The sequence below is a fragment of the Malus domestica genome, chromosome 01 (genome assembly GCF_042453785.1).
Source record: "Malus domestica chromosome 01, GDT2T_hap1".
In the NCBI taxonomy this organism is placed as follows: Eukaryota; Viridiplantae; Streptophyta; class Magnoliopsida; order Rosales; family Rosaceae; genus Malus; species Malus domestica.
Window position 1 is genome coordinate 16,700,769 of NC_091661.1, and position 25,729 is coordinate 16,726,497.

At 38.1% G+C, this 25,729-nt stretch overlaps 2 protein-coding genes across 7 annotated transcripts; one reads left to right on the forward strand and one right to left on the reverse strand.

Moving 5' to 3' along the window:
* The first annotated feature begins 1,156 nt into the window (after positions 1 to 1,156).
* LOC114821909 (rop guanine nucleotide exchange factor 2-like) lies at positions 1,157 to 4,444 on the forward strand. 2 transcript variants are annotated; one of them, XM_029095342.2, is made up of 7 exons: positions 1,157 to 1,285; positions 1,647 to 2,002; positions 2,230 to 2,346; positions 2,446 to 2,600; positions 2,683 to 3,156; positions 3,576 to 3,920; positions 4,113 to 4,444. In XM_029095342.2, the coding sequence occupies exons 2-7, from the start codon at positions 1,690 to 1,692 to the stop codon at positions 4,233 to 4,235; spliced, it is 1,527 nt and encodes a 508-aa protein (XP_028951175.1). In that variant the 5' UTR covers positions 1,157 to 1,285; positions 1,647 to 1,689; the 3' UTR covers positions 4,236 to 4,444. The 2 variants fall into 2 exon arrangements, with proteins under 2 accessions (XP_028951175.1, XP_028951209.1); XM_029095376.2 differs by lacking the exon at positions 1,157 to 1,285 and having other exon boundaries at positions 1,344 to 2,002; positions 2,683 to 2,757; positions 2,863 to 3,156.
* Positions 4,445 to 5,002: 558 nt separating this feature from the next.
* On the reverse strand, positions 5,003 to 18,947 carry LOC103401906 (mediator of RNA polymerase II transcription subunit 12). Of its 5 annotated transcripts, none has more exons than XR_003769686.2 (15): positions 18,605 to 18,947; positions 17,517 to 17,623; positions 17,200 to 17,385; positions 16,748 to 16,807; positions 16,403 to 16,508; positions 15,969 to 16,037; positions 15,780 to 15,833; positions 15,511 to 15,618; positions 14,828 to 14,977; positions 14,314 to 14,661; positions 11,813 to 14,217; positions 8,612 to 11,212; positions 7,111 to 7,435; positions 6,038 to 6,543; positions 5,003 to 5,487 (listed from the first exon to the last, which is right to left on the reverse strand). XR_003769686.2 is itself a non-coding variant. In XM_029095261.2 (14 exons), exons 3-14 carry the CDS (start codon positions 17,322 to 17,324, stop codon positions 6,091 to 6,093), a joined length of 6,804 nt encoding a protein of 2,267 aa, XP_028951094.1. In that variant the 5' UTR covers positions 17,325 to 17,385; positions 17,517 to 17,623; positions 18,605 to 18,947; the 3' UTR covers positions 5,650 to 6,090. The 5 variants fall into 5 exon arrangements, 3 of the variants coding, with proteins under 3 accessions (XP_028951094.1, XP_028951129.1, XP_070679909.1); XR_011582249.1 differs by having other exon boundaries at positions 17,200 to 17,377; positions 18,605 to 18,942; XM_029095261.2 differs by lacking the exon at positions 5,003 to 5,487 and having other exon boundaries at positions 5,650 to 6,543.
* Positions 18,948 to 25,729: the final 6,782 nt, after the last annotated feature.

A 25,729-nucleotide genomic window follows, 5' to 3' on the forward strand; every position in this document is an offset into this window, starting at 1 on the left:
TCATCCAAGTTATCCAAGTAAATACGACATTTCTCTTCATCCATTATGTCCTGGTTCAAATGCTCCCCACTCCTTAACATAGATTAGATTAATATCGCGTGTTATTTCTAAAAAAAAAATATCAACTAAATCACAAACCTCTTGCAACAAATAAGTATTATCATGCCGGGTAAATACTAAAAAAATAAAGGATTGTTATGAAGATTATTCACTATATGTGATTTATAAATCCTAGTTAGATTGAGTTTTAGATTACCCATTATTCTAGTGATTCTTTCTTTTTAGACTTTACTATATACTCTTGGTTTACTATAAATAAAGCCCCCGACATAGGGAGAATCACACAATCCCTAAGCATTCTACAATTTCTTACCACTCTCACCAGCTCTCTCCTTTAGAAAATTGGCCACAACAAGAATAATACTAGCTTGGCACACCAAATTTTTGCACCAAATGATATTGCATCAATCAAATATGTACTTCAATTTAAATTGGAATTTGAATAATAATTGCAACAAAATTTATAAGGTGTAAAACGTGCCACATCATTTGGTGAGTGATTGAATTTGGTGTATGTAGCACACCACCAAAAAGAAACTACAAGAATAAAAATCAAAGAACCAAAAACAAGGTAGATGGAGGTGATTATGGCATGAGGGAAGTTGATTAAGGTTGAGGGAGGTAATGGAGGCTCGACAGAGATATCAAAGTTAGCCAACTTGATGGAGATAATTAAGCACAATTAACAAATGTGACCCATAAATTTGGTTACGTCTCATTCAGAAGCACTTAGAGAAGAAAATATTGATTAGTCAATACAAATCTTAACATACACAACACGTATATGCATCCATATTAAAACTACATTATTATTTCTTAATTTAATCTGCAAAACTGTTTCCAAATTATTATTTATTATCCCTTCTAAACGTTATTATATTTCACGTACTCAGAGATTCATGAATATAACCCTGCAGAGCCACATGTACATGACGTTCATGCCCAACTAAGATGCAGTCTACCTGTCTGAAATACAACCATTTTTGCTTCTGGGTTTGTGCTGTTTAATATCATCACTCAAGAACTCGACGATCGGACGGCTAGCATGTTACATTTTCCACGATCATGGTGATGTGAGCATTTCATTTTTCAGGGAAAACTTTTCTTTTAGAAAGGGAAAAAAAGAGTGTTTGAAGATCAAAGGCAAATGCTAAGGAGGAGGGAAGTATTTCAAACGGTCTTCAGCCAACTTCAACAGTTCAAATTCAAATTCATGCATTAAAAGGTAAAAAGAAAGAATGTTACAACGTTTTCTTTTTTCATTCAACCGTTTGCTTTTAAATAATTTTCAAATTTCAGTTGGTTTCACCCCAAAAAATCCCTCCAAGATTGCTTTTTTTGCTTTAAATTTTAGCTGCATATCAATCAATAATTTATTTTGGTCCTCCTAAAAAACAACCTATTTCAAACCTCTTTTGCTTTTGTTTCAAAGCATACGATACGTACTTTTTTTCATCTTTCTTTTTTACAATTTTATTTCTAATTCAAAATTGTAGAATATAAACCAATTCCCGGGTCTTATTTTTGGATTGTGAGTCCTACAACTAACCCAAATTGTCACATTTAAATGATTAAATTCTGTGCAGGTTTTTGAGATTTTAGACTAAGACCTCAAGTTTTAGAGCTGCAATGGACAATTCACCAAGTTATGATGAACACTACGATCTTGGTTACCAGCCTTCACCTTCTTCTGTGGATCAAACTGATCATTCGCTCGCGGAAACTTCAACAAGTGGCGATTCTTTCATGTACCGCCGGACAAATTCAGAGACCTCGGCTTACTCCGAGTCTGTGGATGACAGCAGTTACTCTGGTGAAGCTTCTCCTTGGTTCTACCCAAATGTAAAATCCAATCCGCTGTCTCTTACCAGACTTGGATTGAAGCAGTACAATAAGAATGCTTCCGATGATAAGCTTGAAGATCACAAAGCTGTTGATTCAGGTAGGTTTCAGTTATGTTTATGAAGAGGAGGGAAATAATTTCTGCACACCCTTCACCTTCTGCGTACCTTCCTTTTTGCCGACCTTTGGATGGATTAATCCCAAGGGATAGAAATAGACAGAGGTACGCACAGAAGAAGAAAAAGAGTGTGTGGAAATCACTTCCCCACCAAAAAAAAAAAACAATTTAAAAGCACTAATAAGCGACTGGAATATGAAATTTGGCAGAGCTTGAGATGATGAAAGAAAGATTTGCAAAACTCTTGTTGGGTGAAGACATGTCAGGAAGTGGGAAAGGTGTATGCACCGCGGTCACGATCTCAAATTCGATAACCAACCTTTATGGTAACTCTCTGCTTGCAGATTTTGAAGATGAATAAGAACTTAATATGTCGATTTTTTCGATTTCAATCTCAATGAGTCAACTTTTCGGATTTTCTGCAGCCACGGTGTTTGGACAAAACTTGAGGCTAGAGCCATTGAATCCTGAGAAGAAAGCAATGTGGAAGAGGGAGATGAACTGTCTTTTATCAGTCTGTGATTACATGGTAGAACTCATCCCCATATCACAAAACTTACAAGAGGGGGCACAAGTGGAGGTAATTGTCGAAAACCCTCCTTTCGTTGGATTAGGTTCTGCTATCTTTGCTTGTTCTAACATTTTGTGTATTGGTCTTTCAGTTGATGGAAAGCAGGCCAAGATCGGATCTTTATATCAATCTTCCAGCTTTGCAAAAGCTTGATGCAATGCTCATTGTAAGACTTGCCTTGCGTGATAAGAAATCGCATATTTTTCTCAAAACAGAGCAAGTCTTTTTCAATCAAGGGCTGAAAGTTCATGAATTTCTTTTCTTATGGCAGGAAGTACTTGATAGTTTCCAGGATACAGAATTCTGGTATGCAGAAAAAGGGAGCATGTCTTCAAATTCAACGCGAACAGGATCTTTTCGTAGGGTGGTTGTTCAGCGGAATGAGGAGAAATGGTGGTTGCCTATTCCATGCGTTCCTCCGGGAGGCCTGTCTGAGAAGGCAAGGAAGCTTTTGAAACACAAACGCGACAGTTGTAATCAAATTCATAAAGCAGCCATGGCAATCAACAGCAGCATTCTTGCCGAGATGGAAATCCCAGACTCATACATGTCAACTCTTCCGAAGGTAAGTCCTCAATCAACCAACATAAGTTTTGTTGTGGTCGAATTCGAACCCTGAACCCTTTTAACTTGAAGTTCGGGGTCGATTTAATCCTATAGTTGATCCTAATGAAATTCTACAAACTTGCTAGATAGCTATGGTTTATAAGAATAAGATTGCAAGAATTGCAACCAATTAATGCTGAAAAGCTAGGGAAATGATATCCGCACACTCTTTTCTCCTTCCGCACACCCACGTTTATTTTTTTCCCTTGATTTTCTTTTGATTATACAATTCAAAGGCTAAAAATGGATAAGAGTATGCAGGGGAGAAAACGAGTATGTGGAAATCACTTCCCTTCTACATTGGTTCGTTTTGTTTCTTGTAAAATAGTAGGTTTTATCTAACTTGGTTTTATTCTTCTACGAAACAATTTTTCTCAGAGCGGAAAAGCTTGTCTGGGAGACTCCATATACCACTACATGTGCACGACGGACAAGTTCTCCCCAGACCAACTTCTGGACTGCCTCGACATAGCAACTGAACTGGAAGCACTTATTCTTGCAGACAGGGTCGAAGCCTCGATGTACACGTGGAGGCGTAAAGCGTGCATGAGCAACTCAAAATCTTCCTGGATCATGGTGAAAGATCTGATGTCAGAAACAGAATGGAATGACAAGAATTATGTTTTGGCAGAGAGAGCCGAGTGCTTGCTGTTCTGTTTGAAGCAGAGATATCCTGAGCTCTCTCAGACATCCTTGGACACATGCAAGATCCAATGCAATAGGGTAAGCACATTCAAGTGTCACTTCTAAGTTACTACCCGATATGAATCACACGAACATTTTCTACAGGTGCTAAATTCGTTCAACAAATAACGTGACAGACGACATGACAATACCTTGTTAGAAAACGAGCAAAACACGATTCCTTCGAGCACCCGTAAAATTTTGACTGTTTTCGTGTCGGCGTTTTTGCAGGATGTGGGGCAGGCAGTGCTAGAGAGCTACTCAAGAGTGTTGGAGAGTTTGGCATTCAACATTGTTGCCTGGATTGAAGATGTAATTTGTGTTGACAGATCCGCGAGAAACCAAGACAAATAGAGAGACTGCAATGCAACTGAGTTGGAGCATTCTTCTCAAATCCAACATTTGATTCCACAAATTTTGAAACAATTTAACTTTAGCTGCTTAATTACTTATTTAAGCTAATTTTTAGTGGTTTCCCCTGTTCTACGTTTTGAGAAACTCGGCGTGAATTTGTACATTAGCATCCAGTTAACCAAATCAAACAAATTTTAAGTGTTGTAGAATTTCTACGTATCTGTAATCCTCTATTTCGTGAAGCTTGCAGGAAATACTAAAACCAATCAAACCGGAGTCTTGGTGAACCCGGCTGATGCTCCGGTTATGGGAGTAATATATTCCTGCCGGGAGATCTCTGTAGGATGCAACAACAAATCACTGAACCCCATCGCACATGATAGTCTGGTAGATGAACCAAGCAACAAAACAGCCTTTGTTTTCATTGAAAGTATAGATTTCCGACGCAAACACAGGAAAGAAATGGTGGCGAAACAGCCTGAAATTTGCATGACCAAAGGAATCCAAACGACTCTTTCCATTAAGATCAGCAAGATCATGACAACCATTTATACTGTATCAAGAAAAGGAATCCGATAATATTTCGCCCCACAAGTGCACACGATCAAAAAAAATTGTTCACAAGATGGACAGCAGCATCGCACAACTAACGCTATATACTTGCAGCTGAAACGAATTCAAATACGAAAGTAATTTTCCTTGGGAATCAATAAAGATCATGTCAAAATAGCATACACAAAACTACTACAGTACCAAGCAGAGATCTCTGTAGGAAATCACCATTACATATATGAATAGAATACACTGCAAAGACTATGCGTTCGTCACAAAGCAGTTTTGTCCGAAATGCAAAACATCCATCCAACAATACCAACAATAATGCTGGAAAATACAGCGCTATAAAACAAGCTTATTGCACAGTAAGTGTGCGGGAGAAGGAAGAATGAACTCAGCTTTTGGGATGACACAAAATAAAATAGAAAGAGAACGTGAATTCAACGCATACTACCAACTGAAACTGAAGAATCAATCTTCCTGATAATCCCAAGTAAACTATAAGTAATCTGACCACATAGACATGGTCCCAGACATCCAAACGAGTCTTCAACCATTCCTAAATCTTATTTAGTACATGACCGAAAAACTGCAGCTGGTGAGGTTTGTGTTTTTCTGACATTGTGATGCTCTCCATTCCACCACTAGCATCTACCAGTATGCCTTGTTTCTTCGACTATTAACAAATCATATCCATCTTAAACGACAGCACACCAGGAAAGGACCACTTTTCAGACAGCAGAATAAATGTAAATGTGCCCATAATAATAAGACAATATAAGTATGTAAATATGAAATATACTTGTTTTTTGTTTGTGCAGGCACACATTTGTGTGTGCATGTGGGAGCGAGAGAGAGAGAGTATAACGTAGAGATTGATTATAAGGAGAAAAAAGAACAGCTACATATCATTCTGCAGATATCTTACTCAGATCAATTGGTAAAGTGAACAAATCATCTCTATATATACAACTGCCCTCCGTACAGCATGCGGAGGTGCACATTTGGATGGGGGGGTGATCGAAGGGTTAGTAGTCAAGCAGCCACAAGACCCGATAGTATGGGCTGCATAACATCTTCAATTTTCTTCCAAAAGGACCCATGCTAAATTTTTTCCAAAAGGAACTTGTGCGTCCCCCCCAAAAAAATTTCCCTCTCAACAGCTTCTCGATCATCAAAGAAAAGGACCCGCACAACACGTTGATCCTTATACCAATTATGCACAATGAATGTAAACATTAAGTTACCTGCTGAGGGGGTCTCACTCCAGAAAAATCAACAGCAAAGTTTTCTTTTGAACTCAGCTGTCATCATCCACAGCACCAATGTATGTGAGATCCTTTCGTCTCACCCTCACAGTCCCCTTGAGCCAGCTAGATGCTCGAAGATTGCCATGGTCCGCACTGCCTATCAAAGCACTGCTACTTGAAGATGGGCCTGATCCTGCACCATCTTCCAGCAGCGTCCATGGGTCAATATCCATATCATAATCTTGTGATGGCAATGGTTTAAATTTCCCTGGTATGTTAGTTACTGTTCGCGCAAGAGGAGCCTGATTTCTCTGAGGTGGGTTTGAGTTTCCAGCATGCAACCCAGAAACCGATATGCTGGGTTGAAAAACAGCCAAACCAGTATCTGGAACAGGTGGTGGTTGGCAAGAGAAAAAGCACCGAACAGAAGGGAGAACCACTGGCATTGCAGTTTGGATACGCCAGCGAATCATTTCAGGAAGCTGCATTCGATCTAAGTCTTTCTGCATTCACAAGTACACATATAAGACAGGTAGAAAACCATTTACCTAAACTGAAATTCATAATCAATATTAACAAATGAACAGATTGAATGGAAAAAGTGTACTAACACTCAACAAGACAGGATACGTAAACATATTTTTTTAACTTAATTAATTTTGTCGAAAATCCCAATACAGGTATATTCATCCAGCAAACGGATGGGGTTCATGGAATGCAAACTTTTAATGTCACATACATCACTTGACATAACTTCAAAAGAAGGGAGTGGGGGAGGACTTTGAAACAATGAAGTTATTTTGTTCATTGTTAAATAAAATTGAAACTGACGGTGCCTACTCTATGTAGTGGTCAAAATTTGGCACTTTTTTTTTCCTTTCTTGGGAGTGCAGGGTATGTTCTAGAAAGCTTACAAGAAGTTTGTAATGTAACTTATAAAATAGCAGTACTGCTTCCAAAAGAGAAGCACCTTAAAACTTTGCCTTCCCTCCTTTCTTTTCTTTTCTATTTTGTTGTTTGTAGGACACAAAAGGAATGGAGGATATGAGGAAGGTTACAGAAGACCAAACCTGCAAAATATCTGCCAGTTCACAATCAAATGCAGCAAAATCTTTTCCCCCCTCATTTGTTGACTTAGTAGACCTCAACCACCTTGGCCGGTAACTGCTTAACAGCCCATGAAGAACGAACAATAACTGATTAAAGAGACTTTCATTTGACAATTCTGCAAAAGCTGCAGAGGCAGCTTCTCTTGAAGACTCTGCATCCCTCTTAGAGAAAGTACTCTGCATGATATTGAAGCATAGGTCTGCACCCTCATGCACAACTCGGTTTCCTAGAAGACGTAGTACTACAGAGGCAAATCCATGCCTCATGTTCCGGGCAGATGGCTCCCTGACAGACCCAACATGTTCAAATTAGTCTATCTGGTGAACAATATTCAGCATTTATCAAATCATGTACAAACCATCACGACAAATACAGCATACAGATGTTGGAAAAGTAACACTAAACCAAGCAAGAAGAACATCGTACAAAAGGCATCTACTATATATCTAGGCTAAAATAAACAAAAATTACAAAAATGAGGGCAACCGAAAAGCCTGAGAATAGTGTTTTAAAAAACTAGTTTTGAGACTAGCTTAAGTGGTTTTTTGGGCGGGACTAAAAAAAAAAAAAAAAAGCCTCTGCCCCGCCAGAGTGGGCTATTTTTCCGGCGAGGCACAGTGGAGAGGGGCGACAAAGGCACCCATGAGGCGTTTCCCGGGTGATCTGGGCATGTGGCTTTTTTTTTTCAAAAAATAAAAATAAAAATGAAAAAGCCCATACACAAACCGACGTCGGTTTTGGGTAGGGTTTTTAATACAGCAAACAAATTACAGTGATATAAAACTATAAATGCCATAAGGGAAATTTTATGCTCATTTTTTAACTACATAGAACAACACGTTTATATTCATTTCAGATCTTTCTTACTTTGCTATGGTTGGGTTGTCGAAGGATAAAGTACTAACTGAAATCATTAATGAAAGTCGGGAGGATGCACCACAAGTGGACTCTTAATTAACTTGGTAACATTTGTTATGGGGTTTAAGTGTCTTATACCCTACAACATTTCTACACGTTGAGAACATGAAGATAAAAGCTCTCAAATTATCATTCTGATAATCATACTTACAGAAATGACAGTTTCTTTACCACCTGATGCACCCTATATATGATGCATTAATATATTCATAATTCACTTCTGTTTACATCCTTACACAATAACAAAAAACAAAATGTATCAAAAAGGGTTATTAAATACGCAGTTCAACTAGATTGTTTAAAAACTGCAAAGCAAGAAAAAGGAATCAAACAGATATTCAAGAAGCAAGTCTTTGCAACACCATAGCTGCCCCACAAATCACAATTAGATGAACAACATAACCAAATAATCACACTTCAGTGACACTAATATAGAAACAATCAGCAGCGAGGGAGATACAGGCAATTGCTAACCAAGACAAACAGGCACATGCTCATGCAATCAAAATTAGTACAATACCTCACCATAAATTGTACAATTACCTGTCTGCCCATATGATAGGAAGCAATCTTAAGAGCAAATGCAACCGCAGCGACATAGAAGCTCGCAAAGCTGCAGGGGACGGTGGAGCATAATCAGCTGCTCCTGCTGCACGCCTAGCTAATCCAGGACTGCCACCCCTTATACCTTTGCGGCTATTTCCTTTGCCAGTGGGACCTTCAACTCCAGAAGGAGTTGGTCCTGCTTGCTTATGTGTCCCACGAGTACCTGCACTAATTTGTTGCTCAATACTAATCAACTGCTTGATCAAATCATTTGCAAAGGTATTGCGCGACTCATCAGAACTTTGATCTATACATGGAAGAAGTAATTCAATGAGAGCCCTCTCTGTCACATAATGCTGAGTGACATTGTAGCTTTCAATGTCCAACGTTTGACTGGCCCCTTTCCCATACTTTTTTGAGTCTGTTCCCTCTTCAACCATCTCACCCTCTTCAAGGGAAGTGACTTCAAATTTTCTCTTATCTCCCCTGTTTGTTACAGGATCAACATCATAAATACACCATCCCCACGGCTTCCAAAATTGGGTCTTAGTTGAGAGACCTTTACTCTCAGCAATATTAAGAAGTCGTTGTCTAATTGTTTTTCGTCCATAAAGAACATCTGTGCCACCCAGGAACCATTTGACCTGCAACAACATAGAATCTGCTAGTGACCTCCCAAAAAGATGAACCACATCCGAGAAAAGGGGTGCAGCATCAGGTCTAACTAATAACCTTGTAAGGATGATCTCGATGAAATGTTTCTCATTCTCGGAGGCAGCAGCCCTTTCAGGACTAGGCGAGGACGACCGAATGGCATCCACTAAAGACGCATCTTGAGTCTCAAGTTTATCAATAAGGGCCTGTTCATTCAAAAGGAGCCTAAGCTCTACCCACTGCCAATGAAATTTTGCAGGTTGCAGGGTATCTAGAATATGTACAAGCTTATCTACAAGCTTTGTTTCACGCTCTGCAAATTTAACTTTAGACTCACCATGTCCAGAGACCTGATTTGCTTCACCCTGTGTAAATGAAGAGTGTGGCATCTTACAATCCATTATGGCATTTAGGAAAAGCCTTGCACGTAATGGAACAAAAGCCATGGATTTTTTATGCATGTCTGAACCATTTAACTCTAGCATGGCTGCAAATTCAGCATCACTGCCATCTGCAGCTACAATATCATAGAAACCCTGACTATCTCTCAAACACACATCTCGAAAAGGAGAGTGCTTTATAGCATCACCTATAGCTGTTGTTAAAGATTGATATGATTGGTTAAAATCATCACGCGCTGCAAAGCTAGTGCTAAGAAGGTATGGCCGCCACATAACAAAAGCAAATATAGAATAGGCAGGTGGAAAAACCAAACCAAGAGGGAGCATACGTTGCATCCTTGAAAGAGCTACTACAGAGGGTTCACCCAAGAGTTCCACGACCAATCCATCAGAGACTGTTCTGCAGTTTCCAACAAGAAGTCTAAACCAATGCACATAAACTTCAAGCAAGTTATCACCCTTAAATGCCCCAGCAGAACGAGCATTGCCATTAGAGTTGGATCTACTACTCCTTACAAATTGAATTACGTCCAACCTTTCCTTTAACCTGAATAGAGTCACCAATCTCTCCAAGCTAGTAACCCCTTGAACAACCGCCCCAATGATTAGTGCAGAAACAGCAGCTGCAACTTTTGTTGTCCTCCCAATAACTACTTTACTGTTCAAAATGTCATTAGACATGTTAGTGTTGGAATCATGGGATTCAGGAGAGGATTGATATTGATTTCGAGACGCCTTTCCAGGAGCAAGAGCAGAACAAGCTTCTGTCGCAAGAGCTACCTCAAATACACGGGTTTGGCGCTCTCCAAGAGCTTCCTTAAGGAGGCATAGGCAACTTATATGGATACGCAAAATACGCCTAGCGAAGTTCAAGGAATCAGTGGCAGATGGAAAGGTTGAATAGCTACCCCCCATTCTAAAATCTGGAATCTTTGCTATAATTAGCCCTACATTGCCGACAATAGCAGAAACGGCAGAAGACACCAAAGATGGATCCCCTTCTTGAGCAGCACCACCAGTCTGCCTAATGCAGTCCATCAGTTCTGTAATTACTTTTTGAGATATCTGACATCCGTCATCCCATTTATCAACAGGAGGGCCTTTAGGAGCACCAGTAGCAAAGAGCTTTCTCTCTTTCCCAAAAAAATACTGAAGGGCATCATCAACATTCACATTTCGTTGCACTATTTCTTTCATGTTTAAACCCACCCTGGATAACCGAACACCGCTAATCTTTTGGCGGAAAAAATCATCAAGATCTTCGACTCCTGCTGGAACACCAAGCGGAAACCCCAACTCTCCATCCACTGACTGTCCAGACTCAAGTTCAGAAAGAAGTCTCTTATCACATGTTGGCTTGAAATTCTTTTCCCATTCAATGACACTAGCTACATTGCTGTATCGCTTCAATAAATACCGACTGTATGCTAAGGCAGCTGAACCTGAAACTCTTCCATTAGGTGCCACTATGGCTGAAGCACGGTGCATTGTAACTGACAAGACTTCTGGAATAAGATCTGTAGCAATAAGTATGTTCTCATACCTGAACCAAATCCACTGTTAGGAGACTCAACGGAATCCAAAGTAGAATGCTTAAGTGTTTATGTCAAGAGATAAGCAGATAAGTCAGGGGGAACACACTAGTACTAAAGGTACTGGACAAGGACGTTGATGATGATATAAGTAAATGTAATTTTTAAAATCAGGAAACAAATTGCTCCCAAAGATGGAGCATTTGCTGTCATGAAAACTATTTCATACTGGGTTGATAAGTGTATGTTTCTAAAGACACAAGGTTACAAATACTAAGAACAAGTGCTCTAATTTTAGTTGGACAGAATAAAGCAAATTTATTCCGACTGTCTTACACTAGCTAATAAAAAAAAATTAAAAAAAAAAAGACTAAACTAATTTGAATGTGGTTTGTACAACGAGCTCTCAGGATTTTAAACTTCATTCACTTATTTTATCTACTTCCAAAGAGAATCAAAAAGTGAAACCCATGCATGCATGATAAAAGTTATTTTTTAAAGAGAAAAATGATAAGAGGGAAGGATAAGCAAATCTGCCAATAAGAGAAGAGAAACAGACTTATCTCAACATTTTGTTTAAGTTTTATGGGATATAAAGAAAGAGAATGCACCTTCGGAGTGATGATACCAGAAATGCCTCCCCCACTTCACACACTTGACTTTCAGCATTTCTTGGCAACAGCATAATGTTCCTCCCACTATGGATTGTAGAACTGGGGCCATTAACCTTTGGCAGCAACCAAAGCAGAAACTTGACTGCTGAAACTAAATCATTTGAAACATCCATCAAATACAGTGCAGCAGAAAGTTCATCTTCACCAAGCTTCCACCGTATGGAGCTCCTATCATCAACAGATGTGAAATTCCTACCAAATTGGCCAACCTTCGCAATGGTCTTTTCAGTCTCTTCAACAAGCTGCCTAATAACAGTCATCAACCAAACCGTAATTGTCCTCTTCTCTACAAATCGCAGCCGCTTTAAAGCTTTTCCAATTGAAACAATATCCCCACCATGGTTCATTTTGGTTGGATCTACAAACTTCGGGGTTTCCCCCTCAACTCCACCTTTATGGTGAGGACAGCTTACTTTATTATTGCAGACATGACTCGTAGATGCTCCCTGGCTACCTTCAATCCTAGCAGCTGCAAGTTGAGCAAGGCTTTGAGTTTTACGAACTATCTTCTGCCGGTTCCTAGAGACCTGTTTGGTCGATTTAACGGGTGGATCAACCTTCAATGGCTCCAAGGACTTAGGTCTCTTCCTCATCCACCAGGCATCTTCATCATCTGAAGGAATTGGAGAATTTCCTTGGATGCATGAGCTCCTTTCGTCACTCACTTTTTGCCTCTTTGCTCTTCTGCATTCTTCACACCCAGGGGTGCCTTCTCCCAGATCCATCTTGTTAAAGGTTGACCCAAACGGCCTCTTAACACTTCCTTGGGATTCATCAAACCCTGTTTCTGTCGTTGGGGATGAACTACTTGGGAGATGCAACAGAACTGATATTGCTTCCTTTAGTTCTTCGACATCAACATCAGTCTTACTACTTTTACCAGACAATACATTGGGTGATGGCTGAACAGCCTTCCACCGATCCACAGAAACTGGCAAACCACCATCTTTTCCAGGAATGGAATAATGCTTTTGCTTCAGAACAGACATATTCATATTCACATTTTTATTTTGATTGGAGAGAAGCCCACGAAGTATTAGGCGGCGCTCAGTTGAGTAGAAGTTCATGGCCTCTGAAAGTTGTGGCCCTTCAGCAATCCCTGCTTCTTCCAAAGCATCGTGCATAAAGTGCGCAGGCAACAGCTTCAAGATACGAAAATGCCTATTCCAACGGTCGACTTCAACCCCCGTTCCATTGGTATCCATAATTCCACTAACTATCAGTTGCCTAACATAGGCATGAGGATTAAAAATACCAGACCGGATAAGTTCGATTACAAGTAGTTGAAGGCGCTTGAAACCTTCTCCTTTGCCTGCTTCATGTTGATCAATCCAACACACTATGATATCATGTAAAGGACCAGGGCTCTCAAATATATTTGATGATTTCATACTTCTTTGATCAACATTTTTTGGTTTAATTTCACAGGAATTTCCCATGGAAACTGTGACAGGAAAATTGTTCTGCTGGGTAGAACCTTTTGCAACACTACTGACTCCAGGGATGCTATCATTCTTACGTTGAGGTGAAAGTTGCAAATCTCTCATCTTTAGCTTCAAAAGCCGAGTAACAACAAATACCTGGGAGAAATCCTTTCTGCCAGTAAATTTCAGCTCACAAGGTGGGGCAGTCCTAAAATCCCTGAAATCACATGTTGCCCACTCACAGAGGAAAAATACAGAGCAAACACATGACAAGTTTGCAGTCCCAATCCACTTCAACGAAGTTCGCAAACATGGACTAACTCCTGCAATCCAACTTTCATTTGCAACTCCATCACAAGGATCTTCAAACAGAAATCTATAAGCCGCTCGAACATCTCCCTGCACAAGAGATCCATCTAGGGCCTGTACAGCTTTAGCTATACTATGGCCTGGATAGCTAGGTCTTGCAGCCTTAGCAAGATTTTCAGCATGTTTCTGAATGGATGAAACAATATGATCAAAAGCCAGGGACTGATATTGAGTATCAAAAACTTTACTTCTGAATGCAGAAGCAACTTCTGCTGAAACATTTTTAATCTTTCTCGCATCAGACATCTTTGGTAATCCATCATTTGCAACATAGGAGACTACAGAGGATGGTAGAGGAAAGCAATCAAAAGCTACAAAGGTATCAGGCACAGCAATTATTAAATAGCGAAGCATCTCAACCAAAGAAGACACTGTATACCCCCTATGGGAGTTATCTACAAGATCTGATCCACCTTGAGCAGGTTCGCCGATGAAACGTACAGCTACTCTCACAAGATTGCGCACATATGTTTGAGATAAAACAATAGTTTCCAGAACACCGTATATAATAGGCAAAAGCAACTGCATAATCTCAAGCAATTCTTTCTCCTGTAATAGAATAACTATGATTATAAGAGGCAGATTAAGATAATTTAAACCTCAGTAAATAGTGTTTAGAAAAAATAAACACATAAAAAGTAATACCTGTAGTTGACTTAGAACCCACTCAATGATGAGTGTAGGAAGAAGCAGTCCCTCAGCATGATGCCATTGCAGAAGCCGCACCACATACCACCATTTGAAATGTATAGAAGGCTCCTCACCATCAAGGACTGCTGATGCTGGATCACCCCTTTGTGGCAGTGACCCAGCATAGAGAATTTGTGGCGATCTATCTCTGTTGAGTGAAGTGGAGTGAGAACTATTTCTTGAGAATAACTCATCGAGAAGGTACTGCAGGTAATCAATAATATCTTTTGTCCACAGCTCTGTGCGGGACAACTGAGCTTTATCAGATGTCCCAGAAGATATATTGGTAGAACCTGGCCTGACCTGCAGCAAAAACATCAATAATATGGTGAAGTGTCAGCTATATTCCAATATGAGAAGTATTGGCAAACAGGTTATGATCAAAACCCAGCTCTGTTATGATTGTAAGGAAATATATACCTGATTAAGATAAGTTACTTTAATAAACCAAGTTGCTCGAAATATATACCTGATTAAGATAAGTTACTTTAATAAACCAAGTTGCTCTCAGCAATGGAACATTATTCCTTGTAAGAACTTCAAATAAATATCTTTTCCTATATCCATGAGGGACATGATCAGCCAATGAACGCAAGCGCTTGTGTTGTTGTGATAGACCCTGTATGCAAATGGGAAATATATTATAATCTGCTTATAAACAAGAATAAATAGAATGACTTATTGAGTCATGGAATTCAACAACAAAACCTCTCATCAGTTATTTCAAAACACTGAGGTTGTTCAAATTCTCACCACCCATACTAGGTTGTCACCATTTTGATGAACCCTTTTGTACAAAAAAAAAAAAAAAAAAAAAACAAACAAACAAACATTTGACAAGTTGATTGGGTAACTGTGGCCCTCATTTTTCTGCCCTCGGCAAGACATTAAGATGTTTGGGACGACCCAAGTCACCATATCACAATGCTTCTTATCTACTTGACAGTGTAACCAAAGGGGTTATAGCTACTAGCCATTCCTATGTTTCAGAGTTTCTCAAGCAGAAGTGCGCAATTAGAGTGGATTGTACGGTCTATGCCTTTAATCTTTCTATACAAAAATAAGGTTAACATTTATTAGAAGCAACTGTGTGTTCAAGAAAAGAAACATTTATTAGAAGCAACTGTGTGTTCCAGAAAAGAAAAGGCATACCTCAATCCATTTTTTTCGCAACCCTTCACCACAGGGCTTTTGTTCAGGAAAAACACCTGGCTTTGACAACAGTGAATCAACAAGAGGAACACCGTACACTTGACCAGCCTGCCATGGGAAAAAAAATTAAACATGCAGCAGTCCATGATGTGACATCAATCATGTAGTAACCTCCAAAGCACTTTAATACAAGAACATATGGCAATATGCATGTTTGCTGCAGAAGAAATTTCCTAAACATAAAAAATTGTTGAGCAAGGATAAACTACCTTTCTCTTTTGAGCACGAGATTCATTAATTGCCCTAAAACGTATTTTGATGGCCTGGAAATTAAGAGAATCCAAAATATCATATAAAATACTAGCATTGAAAAATACATGAACCCAAAGAAAGTGGTGGAACTACATCAATATTAAAATCGATATATCCCTCATAACTTTCCAAACTAAGTGATGTACCTCTTTGCACCTGAAGACAAGGGGCTTGCCAAAAGTTGGAGCCTGACTTAGAGAAACCTCTCTTGATTCCTGGAATTTTTGGCACATGAAGTCATTATAAACACCCATGTGTTTGGACCCACAAAAATTTGAATCTCAAAATACGCTAACAAGATATATAGTAATAATAATTACTGTTATCCAATAAGAGCGGACCATATAAAAATGGCCTTCAGCATCAAAATACGCAGTATAAATGATTTGGTATTAAAAAAAAGGACAAAAAATGACTCTTCGAAGAAGTGCAAAAGGATCCGCACAAATGGTTATAAGGAGTAAATTTCGGTGGGTTTTTGTGAAGAAACAACCGCAGTGGATTTTCAGATGGGTAGTCTTTCTTAAGAATTAAGAACATCTTGAATATTTCTACCAATTACTAGATTATAAAATTGTACCTCAATTCCTTCAACAGTCTCTCTGTATCCAGCTTGCACATATTCTTCGGTAAGAGTTTCCTCTGGGCAATTTGGTTTTTGGGGGTGAAAGTCAGGTGGCCCAAGTCTGGGGTTAAATAAAATGGAAATGACTTATACTGAGAACCATAATCAGCAGATATAAATTTAATGGAACAAAAAATATAAAAATATAATAAACATAACATTTTGAAAATAATATATACGTTAGTGTATCCAGTGGTAAAAAAATTCCTGCAAATAAAGGAACTCAAGACTGTAACAGCACATAAATTCTCTTCTTTACAGATATTTCAAGAAAAGGGCACTAATCTGTGTGAACATTACCGGGAATTCAAATCGTCTTTATCACACTTCAACTTGTAAGGGTTTAACTGTGAAGAGCGCCTGCATAGTTAAAAACAGCGCACCAAATTTTATAACAGGGGAAACAGTCAACTTATCAATAATTAAAAAATTAAGTAACTCAGTAAACTGGGGAAAAAACTAAGTTATAAAACCATTATAGAGACAATATAATATTGGAAATGTAAGAAGTTGCAAAATTTCGAGACAAACCAGCCTACAAATGATGACCTAATAAATATCATTTAAATATTTATGGGAAACACTATTTATTATAACATAGTGAAAAATTGGCAAACAAGAAGTCCACTAATGTGAAAAACTAAACATTAACTACCATTGAAATTAAAATTACAATATGACCTAAAATAAAAACAGATTTTTTTTTTCCATGAAAGAGAATGTAATGCAACATATTTGTGGAGCACAGTTACCTAGAAGCTAGAGGCAAGTTCGGAGATGCAGCCGATTCAGCTCGGGTAGAATCCCTCCCCGATGTCCCACCTATGGCTGTGTTGTTAACTGCACTAGTGCAGCCAGTGGCATGATACCTGCTCATTTCTCCCAACTATCATCGGCATACTGCCCCCAGCATCGAACTGCTACAAGAAGCTGTCACGCTAAACCATCAAGTTAAATCACGGTTCCCCGTTATTATGATGAAAGCCATCACCATAAGAAACTACAGTATCATTAGTTTAATGCAGAAATACAAATTTGAGAAGATAATGGATGCAACGCAAGGATTCACCTCATGAATAATGTATGCAAATATCTTCAGTCATAAGCTACATAACGCAGGTTGGCATTCCTTCAAGGCAAAACTCTTTGCTGGTAAACATGACAGTCTTTCAGAACCTACAATGAATTGCACACTTCCAAAATTATATATGTATACATAGACAGGATGGGTGGAGTATGGAGCAAAAGAATTTTTAGTTCTCGGAAACAATTTAAGATGGATGATTTGAAAAGTGTGATCCGAGTACAGAATCTATTTGTTGCTTAATCAGTTATATAGTCTTTTGTAAACCTAATCCTACAAATAATGTTGAACATTTGACTTCTAAAGTTTCTCGCACTAAAATTTACAACCATCAGGTATTTACAGTTAAGTGAAAATTCGCTCCCTCCAATATGAAGAAACAGTTAGGAGTTCCAATATGAAGAAAAAAGCTAGAACTCTACTGAAGCAACTAACATGTAAAATTTTACACAGGCCTGTTCAGGCAACATATATCTAAGAAATGCCTACAGTTTTGATTTTCTCTCAACAAGTATTGTATTTACTAGGGGAACATTCAAACCTAAAATGAAACGTGCGCATTTGCTTTAAAGTTACCAAACTTGATATCATGAACGAAACGTTAAACTCCTAGAGCAGCTAATAAAATCTTTGGCCTCGTAATTCACAACCCAATTTCGTAAAGTTCATATCTTTCACATTACACATGTACGTAAATAATAAGTCCCAATTTTCAATACATATAGAAAAAAATTAAAAAAAAAAAGCAACAGAACCTAACCCAAACAATTTGATCTGCAATTCTTTAGCTGAGACACATTAGAAATCCCCAACAGTTAAACCGCAAGCTCAACCAATAAGTGCCCAGAGAATAAGCACACCAATTTTCAAACTACGTAAAATTAACAATACCAAACCTGAGCACTAATACAAACCTAAATCTGCTATTAAGCCTAAGAATCTCAAAGAGCCCTAAAATCCGAGCTAAATTCCCAATGGTACTGCAACAAATTCGCATTCCAAATCATCGATTCTAACACCAAAATCACCATAAATTGCAACAGAAAACAAAGCTAGGGTTTTGAACAAAATACCAATTTCCAGACGGGAGAGGAACTTCGCGAGTTGGGGTTTCGGGCAGCGAGTGAGGCTAGGGTTTTTTATGGCAATGGGTATAAAAAAAAAATTAAAAAAAAGGCGAAGACTTGGGGACAAAACCGTAATAAATTAATGAAAAAGATTTGGGATTGCAAAGAGGCGCGGCTCTGAAAGTTTGCGATTCCACGAGGAAAGAGATGGATTTTAGAGAGAGAAAGTTGTAGAGAGAGAAAATTGGGAAGGAACTGAACAAGGGTTGAGGTGTTTGACTCTTTAATCTCTTCTTGCTGAGGATGACGATGATGCTTCTGTTGCTTCCTGTGTTAGAATAAAAAGCAGAGGGTGGGCGATCTCGAGCTAGTAAATTATTACACTGTATTTTTCCACTTTTTCTTCCAAATTTGCCCTCGTCTTGATTATTTTTAATAAACAATAACGTCATAAGGTGAAATTAAGTTGTTAGAGGGAAGAGAGGTAGAGATTTTTGCCAGCACCAAAGTATATAAGCATAGAGGTCGCACTTGGTGCGATGACAAGTGCTTTCGTCCATGAGTGGTAGGTCTTGGGTTCGAGATTTGGGAGCAGTCTCTCTATAAATGGGGGTAAGGCTAGCCGACATTCACCTCTTCCAAACCCTGCGTAAAGCGAAAGTCTTATGCACTGGGTACGACCAAAGTATACAAGCATGATAATTTTTTACCGCTAAGGTAAAAGCATCTAGCATGTCTTTCTTCTTCGGTTTTTTGCTAGACTGCTGCAGAATGGCAACTTTTGTGGGGGTAGAATGGGGACTAAATAATTAAGCTGGATCAGATTTCAAATGTGTTTTATACAAAGTGCGTGTTTTTCTATGCCTTTAATAGAAAATTGATGATTTGCATTCCTCATGGTAAAAGTTGGTAAGAAAATATTACAAATTTAAATGCATTTAGGGTTTAGTATTTGATCCACATCCGCGCCAAGATTAACATTATGCTCATACTTAATTTGGAGGATTAGTCGACAGACGGTCGAAAAATGAGTCAATTAATTCAATAATTAAAAGCATTTTTAAAAGAGATGTCAAAATTGCCACGTAGGCATACAACAGTATAAAATGGCAGCAAACTCTCTTCTACCAAGCCTTCAATTTCTTATGTGGCGCTGAATCATTTGAAGGCAAAGCCTTTTGCTGTCAAATTTGATAACTGATGTCAAATTTATTAAATGATTTTTTAATAGATTAATATAATATATAATAAATGTTGTTATATTTTTGAAATATTTGATTGGTTGCCTTATCCATTGAACTCCACAAAAAGATAAAAAAAAATTTATTAAATGACATTATTATTTAACATATTGGGTGGAGCAAAATATTGTATAAAATGTCAAATTGCCACATAAGCTATCAACTATCATATCATTTTGATGTTTAAAATTTGACATCTCCTTTAGAGATGCTCTAAGTTAGTTGATTCGACAAATGAGTTGTTGCAGACTTATAAACCAATTTATTTACATCTAACATTGTAGAAATTTGCATGACAAATTAATTGAACGGTTAGCTTCTGCAATTTGCTACTAAGATGGTTCCACCAACAACTTTGGTAACTTTTCAAGGGCAAAGTATGGAAAGTACATACTATTTTGGATTTAGTTATCCTCCCGAGTCCCTAGGGCAATGTTTGGACACCATCCTAAATGGAGGGCAGTGAAATATGTCCCATTCTTGGATGTGTATGCATTTGGTTAAAGGCATTTTCTCTAACGTACTTCCACTAATAGCACTAAACTTTTAGGCTTCCATTCTCTACATGAGAGAGTTTACTTTCAAAGTGCAAAAATGCAAAATTCTGCATGCATGCAAATAAACCTACAACACCCATGTATATATACTGGTTGGAGCGTTATGCACTAATTGTCTAACTCACAAGTTGACGTGTTTCTCATAATAATTAATTGGGTAATCAAGATCAGCACGCATTGATTGTCTAACACACAAATTGACGTATTTATCATAATAATTGATCAGGGAATCAAGATCAATACGTGAGAGTATAAATATGAATAATAATTGATCAAATTATCAAAACCAACACGAGATAAGTGAATATAAAAATAACGTTGTATATAGAAGATCAATTTAAAACTACATTTGTACGGAAGAATTTCTCGAACTCCCTAAAACTAAATTAACTGTCCAAACTGTAATTAAAGCCGTTGTCAAAGATTCAAAGTAGTTCCTAAAATAGCAAATATTGTTGCTATTGTTTGATTTGTACAATTTGGTAATTTCGCATATTCTAACCTACCCTTCAAGACGAAGGCATTGGATTTTCTGCTTGAATGCATAGGACCGACCTATTAATTGGCGTAAAGATGTCCAACGTCGAGTATTTTGCTTTGGACCTTGATAGGTTAAGGCCAGTGGTTCCGTTAAGCAACCAAATACCTTTTCCTCCAAGGCACTGCTTTTCTTTCCAAAGTATCTTATCTAGAAAATATTAAATTTAGATAGCAACTTACGTATAACAAGTTCATCGTTATGAGACATCTTATTTTAAAAAGTCACATTAAGATAAAATTATGCGTTGGTATTGTATTATTGGGTCATGAAAATGTGATGACGGTAGACTTGTTTTATTTTCTTATCTTAAAAATTACTGAAATTAAAGAGAATGGGGTGAGAAAAACTTTTACCGGCATAAGTTGTGAAGTCCTTGGACCATCATATTGCTGAAGATAAAAAGAGTTGAAATGCAAACTAGACGACAAGTTTAATAATGATGTGATTTCTTGGTGTTCATTTATGAGTTCCATCGATAATCGTTTGTGCGTATTCTCAAAGAATCTCACATATTTAACTAATAAAAACTGTTGTCTATTACTAGAACGTAGTTACATGATATAGTTTTTTTTTTTTTTTGAAAGGAGGACAACTGATGACAAGTCACGGTTATCAATCATTTTTGGGCGTGGAGAGGTTATGAGAAATTTCAGCATGCCCTTAGCCACAGTCACATGGTATAGTATGTGTAGATGACGATTTTATGTTTGGAGATCGTATTAATAATATAATTATATGTTATAACATAGATAAATTAGTTATATTATGTGACATTGTTCTAGTTTCACACAATAATATCTCAAATAGATCATTTATGATCATTATGTAGTAATTCAAAAATTATATAATCTACTAATTGCTGGTTGGTTTTTTTAACTAAAAACCTTTAAAAAAAAACTCACGACTATATGGGACCGGTGCACCTTATCCTACTTGGATGTGTCCAATCTACACCAACACTTACAAATTAAGGCGGTCTACATATAAATTAAAAATAAATTAAAATTGATTAGTAAACCAATTTATATGTAGACCACCTTAATTTGTATGGGTGTTATAGTTTTGACACATCTGAGCAAGATAAGATGCACCGGTCCCACATAGTAGTAATTTTTTTTAAGAGAAAGGGTAAAGTAAATAGTACTATGATTGACTTTTTAGTGTAAAAATGTAGTTTTTCGTTAAAGTGAACAGTACCGGGAGCTTTTCGTTAAAGTTCTTTTTTTTTTAAGGTTTTTAGTTAGACCTATGTATAAGTTGCAAAAAATGAATATGTTTTCAATGCACAATTTTATTGTCTTTTTGTGAGAGTTTGTGAAGTTTGTTTACATTGATGGTACTCGTTTTAACTATGTCACCTTGGCGTCTGAATTGTACATTACTAATTGTTGTTGTCTTTGTCAACAATACATTCCTTATAAACCTGTAAACGAATCGAGTTTATCGGGTTTGAGTTAGGTTCAATCCGACCCATTAAGCTAACGGGTCATCCGAACCCAACCCGTTAAGCTAATAGATCACCCGTTTCACCTGTTAACGTTTTTTTTTTTGTTCTTCTACATTCCAATACACTTACACTTAGTAACTACAAATTTCACTGCCAAGTGGACCTTTACAACTCAATAGGATGGCGTGTCTAGTTCACCTGCTATGATGTCCATCTGGAATAATGTTGTGAATTATTTTACATTAGAAACTTAGATGTTGATTCTTCTACTGCTTTTTGCATTAATATGGTAGGCTGCAAATGATTTTATGATAAGATTTAGAGGGTAAAATTGTGTAGGCTTCATTGATCTCATTGATCTTATGAGATATCTTTCTTTATTCTCTGTTTGAATCTTTTAAACTCAGAGTGTGATACTTAAGAAAACAATTATTAGAGCACTTTAGACTAATCTAAATCTTTAGTGAAATTACTCAAACATCCTCAACTAACGGGTGCTAACGGATCTAGCAGGTTGACCCAAAGTGATCTGTTATTTAACGGGTTCACCTGTTAGCAACTCAACCCGTTAAGCATCCATCCAAATACTAATATTAACGGGTCGGGTGTAAAATGCTAGGTCTAATTCATTATAAGTCAAGCAAAACCCCAGGGAAAAAAAAAAGCTCAGACATAGCCCACAACAACACAAAATAGAAAACCTTAAATCTGGCAAGGAACACAGCAGCCGCACCACCATTCGACTGAAATCTAAAACCACCACAGGAAAAACTTGTAAATGGAAGAGCCAAAGGCTCAAACGAAAAATGAGGGTAAACCAGCCACCCGCGTAAAAGTGATCTTATATTCCAGCCAAATAATGCAACTTCGACTTTAAAAGCAACTCGGCACCCAAAAGCACAATCGAGGAAGATTCTTGATTAATCTAAGAAGCAGAGAGTGGTGGTTGAGATATAATGGCAAGAAGTAAAAAGACGGGAAACTAACTGAAAACAAGAGGTAAGAGAGCATAGATTTGAAATAGAGGGTTTTTAACTTTAATTCTTTAATAAGATTGAAATTTAAAATTGTTTGTACCATACTTAGAGCCTCTGTATTTAGACCTCGTATAAAGACTCGAGAGACTCAAATGTAATTATGTAATAAATTAAGGGGCAAATATGTAATAAGTGAGGAGCCCTTAGTCTATAAAAGGGACTCCTCATTCTCACAATCCAAAAGCCTCACATTCCCAAACAAAGGCTCTCATATTCAGAGCTCTCATCCTCACAGAGAAGCTTTCTCAAACCCTCTCTTTCTCTGGGGGGACTCCCCCTCACGCTTGTAATCTATACATTCATACATAGAAATACAATTAACATCAATGTGGACGTAACCCAAACATTGGGGTGAACCACAATACATCTTGTGTTCTTTACTTTCTTGTAGATTCACGATCGGATTTACGTTGTTCCAATACCCCTCCGGCTCTATGCATCAACATTTGACGCTGTCTGTGGGAAACAACACAAAAAGTTATGCCGATCTTTTTCATTTTTCACCTCCACCATGAATCTGCAAAAACCCAAGAACCCAAAGCTTTCCTAAAAAAACCTAGAAACAAAAAAGATCCAAATCTCAAACACTCATCAGCTCTCTTTTTCTCCCTCTGCCTCCGAGTGGTCAATGCGAGTGAAGGAATCTCATAGATAAATAAACCCATAGAAAAATCTCAACTTTTTTCTTTTCTTTCTTCAAATAAGAAGAAGAGACAGAGTTTTACAGAGTTTCTCAGCCTATCAATGGCGAAGTCGAAGAACAACAACACCACCAAGAAGCTTTCTTACATTTCAGTCCATTCTCAGATTATCAACTCTCTGTCTTCCTCTTCTCTGCAATCACTCCTTGTTTATCCCAAGAAATCTTCAGGGAGCAAAAGCAGCAGTTGCTTGAGCTGGCTCAGCAACTACAGGACCCCAAGGTTCTGGGTTTTCTTCCTCTTCCTCTTTGGAATTATTGGGATGCTGAAGCTAGGATTCAATCTCGATTGTTTAGTCCCGTACTCTCCATACCCATGTTCCACAACTCAACTCTAGGACTTGGTCTCCAATAGGTACTTAAAATCACACATGGGTTTTGCTTTAAACGGTGAAAACATATGACGGCGCCGTTTCAGAACCAACTAGTGAGGGGGGCTTGATCGGAGATGATGTCGGGGATGCGATTGCCGATGTCGAAGGAAAGAGAGATGATTGTGGAGGCGATTGAAGATGGGTCGGTGAAGGGAAAAGAGTTTGCGGTGTTGACACTGTTGCAGTTATGCACTGAAAGTGTGAGGAACATAAGGTTGCTTGTGAGGGAATGAAGGATTCCGCCATTGGTTACACTTTCGCATACTGAGACTGTTAAAGCCAAGCACAAGCCTCATGATCACCGAAGCGAAGCATCAGCTACAATGGCAGCCAGTGCATCAGATTTATGTACGTCCACACTGCTGCAGCTGCTCATGTCTTTATAACAGCTGTCCACTGACATCGACGTGTTAATCTTATCCCATGACCAATGGAAGCCAGATCCCATTCTCAATCATGCATTTATTCTTCAGGTTGTTGCACTTGTCCAACAAAAGAAAAAGAAAGGCCTTCAGACAGCTCAACCACTCCCACAAAAGTGAAAAGAAAAAGCAAAAGCAAGTCTGCATGTGAGTATGTCTGGAAGTGGAGAGACATAGAGAGGTGCGGTGGAAAAGAGAAAGTAAAAGCAAAAGCAAAAGCTCAAATTCCCTTCAATTGTGCAGATGTTATCTCACTATTCAACCATCTGCCATACCCACCTTCTGCAACAGCTTTTTTGAATGATGTGATTTACTTTTCTTATCTTTTGCAGACATCTGTATAAACCCACTAAAGTGTAATCATAAATAAAGAAAGAAGGCAGCATGCCAAAAAAAAAAAACCAAAATTATTCGGCTGCTTGCTGTTATTATCACCATCCAGGTGATCAAAAGTACGTCCAGTACTCCAAAATTTATTCGGCAGCCTGCCGCTATTATCACCATCCAGGTGATTAAAAGTACGTTCATTACTCCAAAATTATTTCGCAGTCTGCCACTATTATCACCATCCAGATGATCAAAAGTATGTTCAGTACTCCAAAATTATTCGGCAGCCTGCAGCGATTATCACTAACCAGATAATCAAAAGTACGTCCAGTACTCTAAAATTATTCGGCAGCTTGCTGCGATTATCACCAACCAGATAATCAAAAGTACGTCCAGTACTCCAAAATCCAAGTGATTAAAAGTACGTTCAGTATTCCAAAATTATTTAGCAGTCTGCCGCTATTATCACCATCCAGGTGATCAAA

Coding starts and splice junctions, on each gene's coding strand:
- LOC103401906 (XM_029095261.2), bottom strand. CDS start 17,324: ATGAGCAGGTATCATGCCACTGGCTGCACTAGTGCAGTTAACAACACA. Junction 16,509..16,747: donor AAAGACGATTTGAATTCCCG/GTAATGTTCACA, acceptor ATTTAACCCCAG/ACTTGGGCCACCTGACTTTC. Junction 14,218..14,313: donor GGGTTCTAAGTCAACTACAG/GTATTACTTTTT, acceptor ATTCTATTACAG/GAGAAAGAATTGCTTGAGAT.
- LOC114821909 (XM_029095342.2), top strand. CDS start 1,690: ATGGACAATTCACCAAGTTATGATGAACACTACGATCTTGGTTACCAG. Junction 2,347..2,445: donor TTCGATAACCAACCTTTATG/GTAACTCTCTGC, acceptor GATTTTCTGCAG/CCACGGTGTTTGGACAAAAC. Junction 3,157..3,575: donor ACATGTCAACTCTTCCGAAG/GTAAGTCCTCAA, acceptor AATTTTTCTCAG/AGCGGAAAAGCTTGTCTGGG.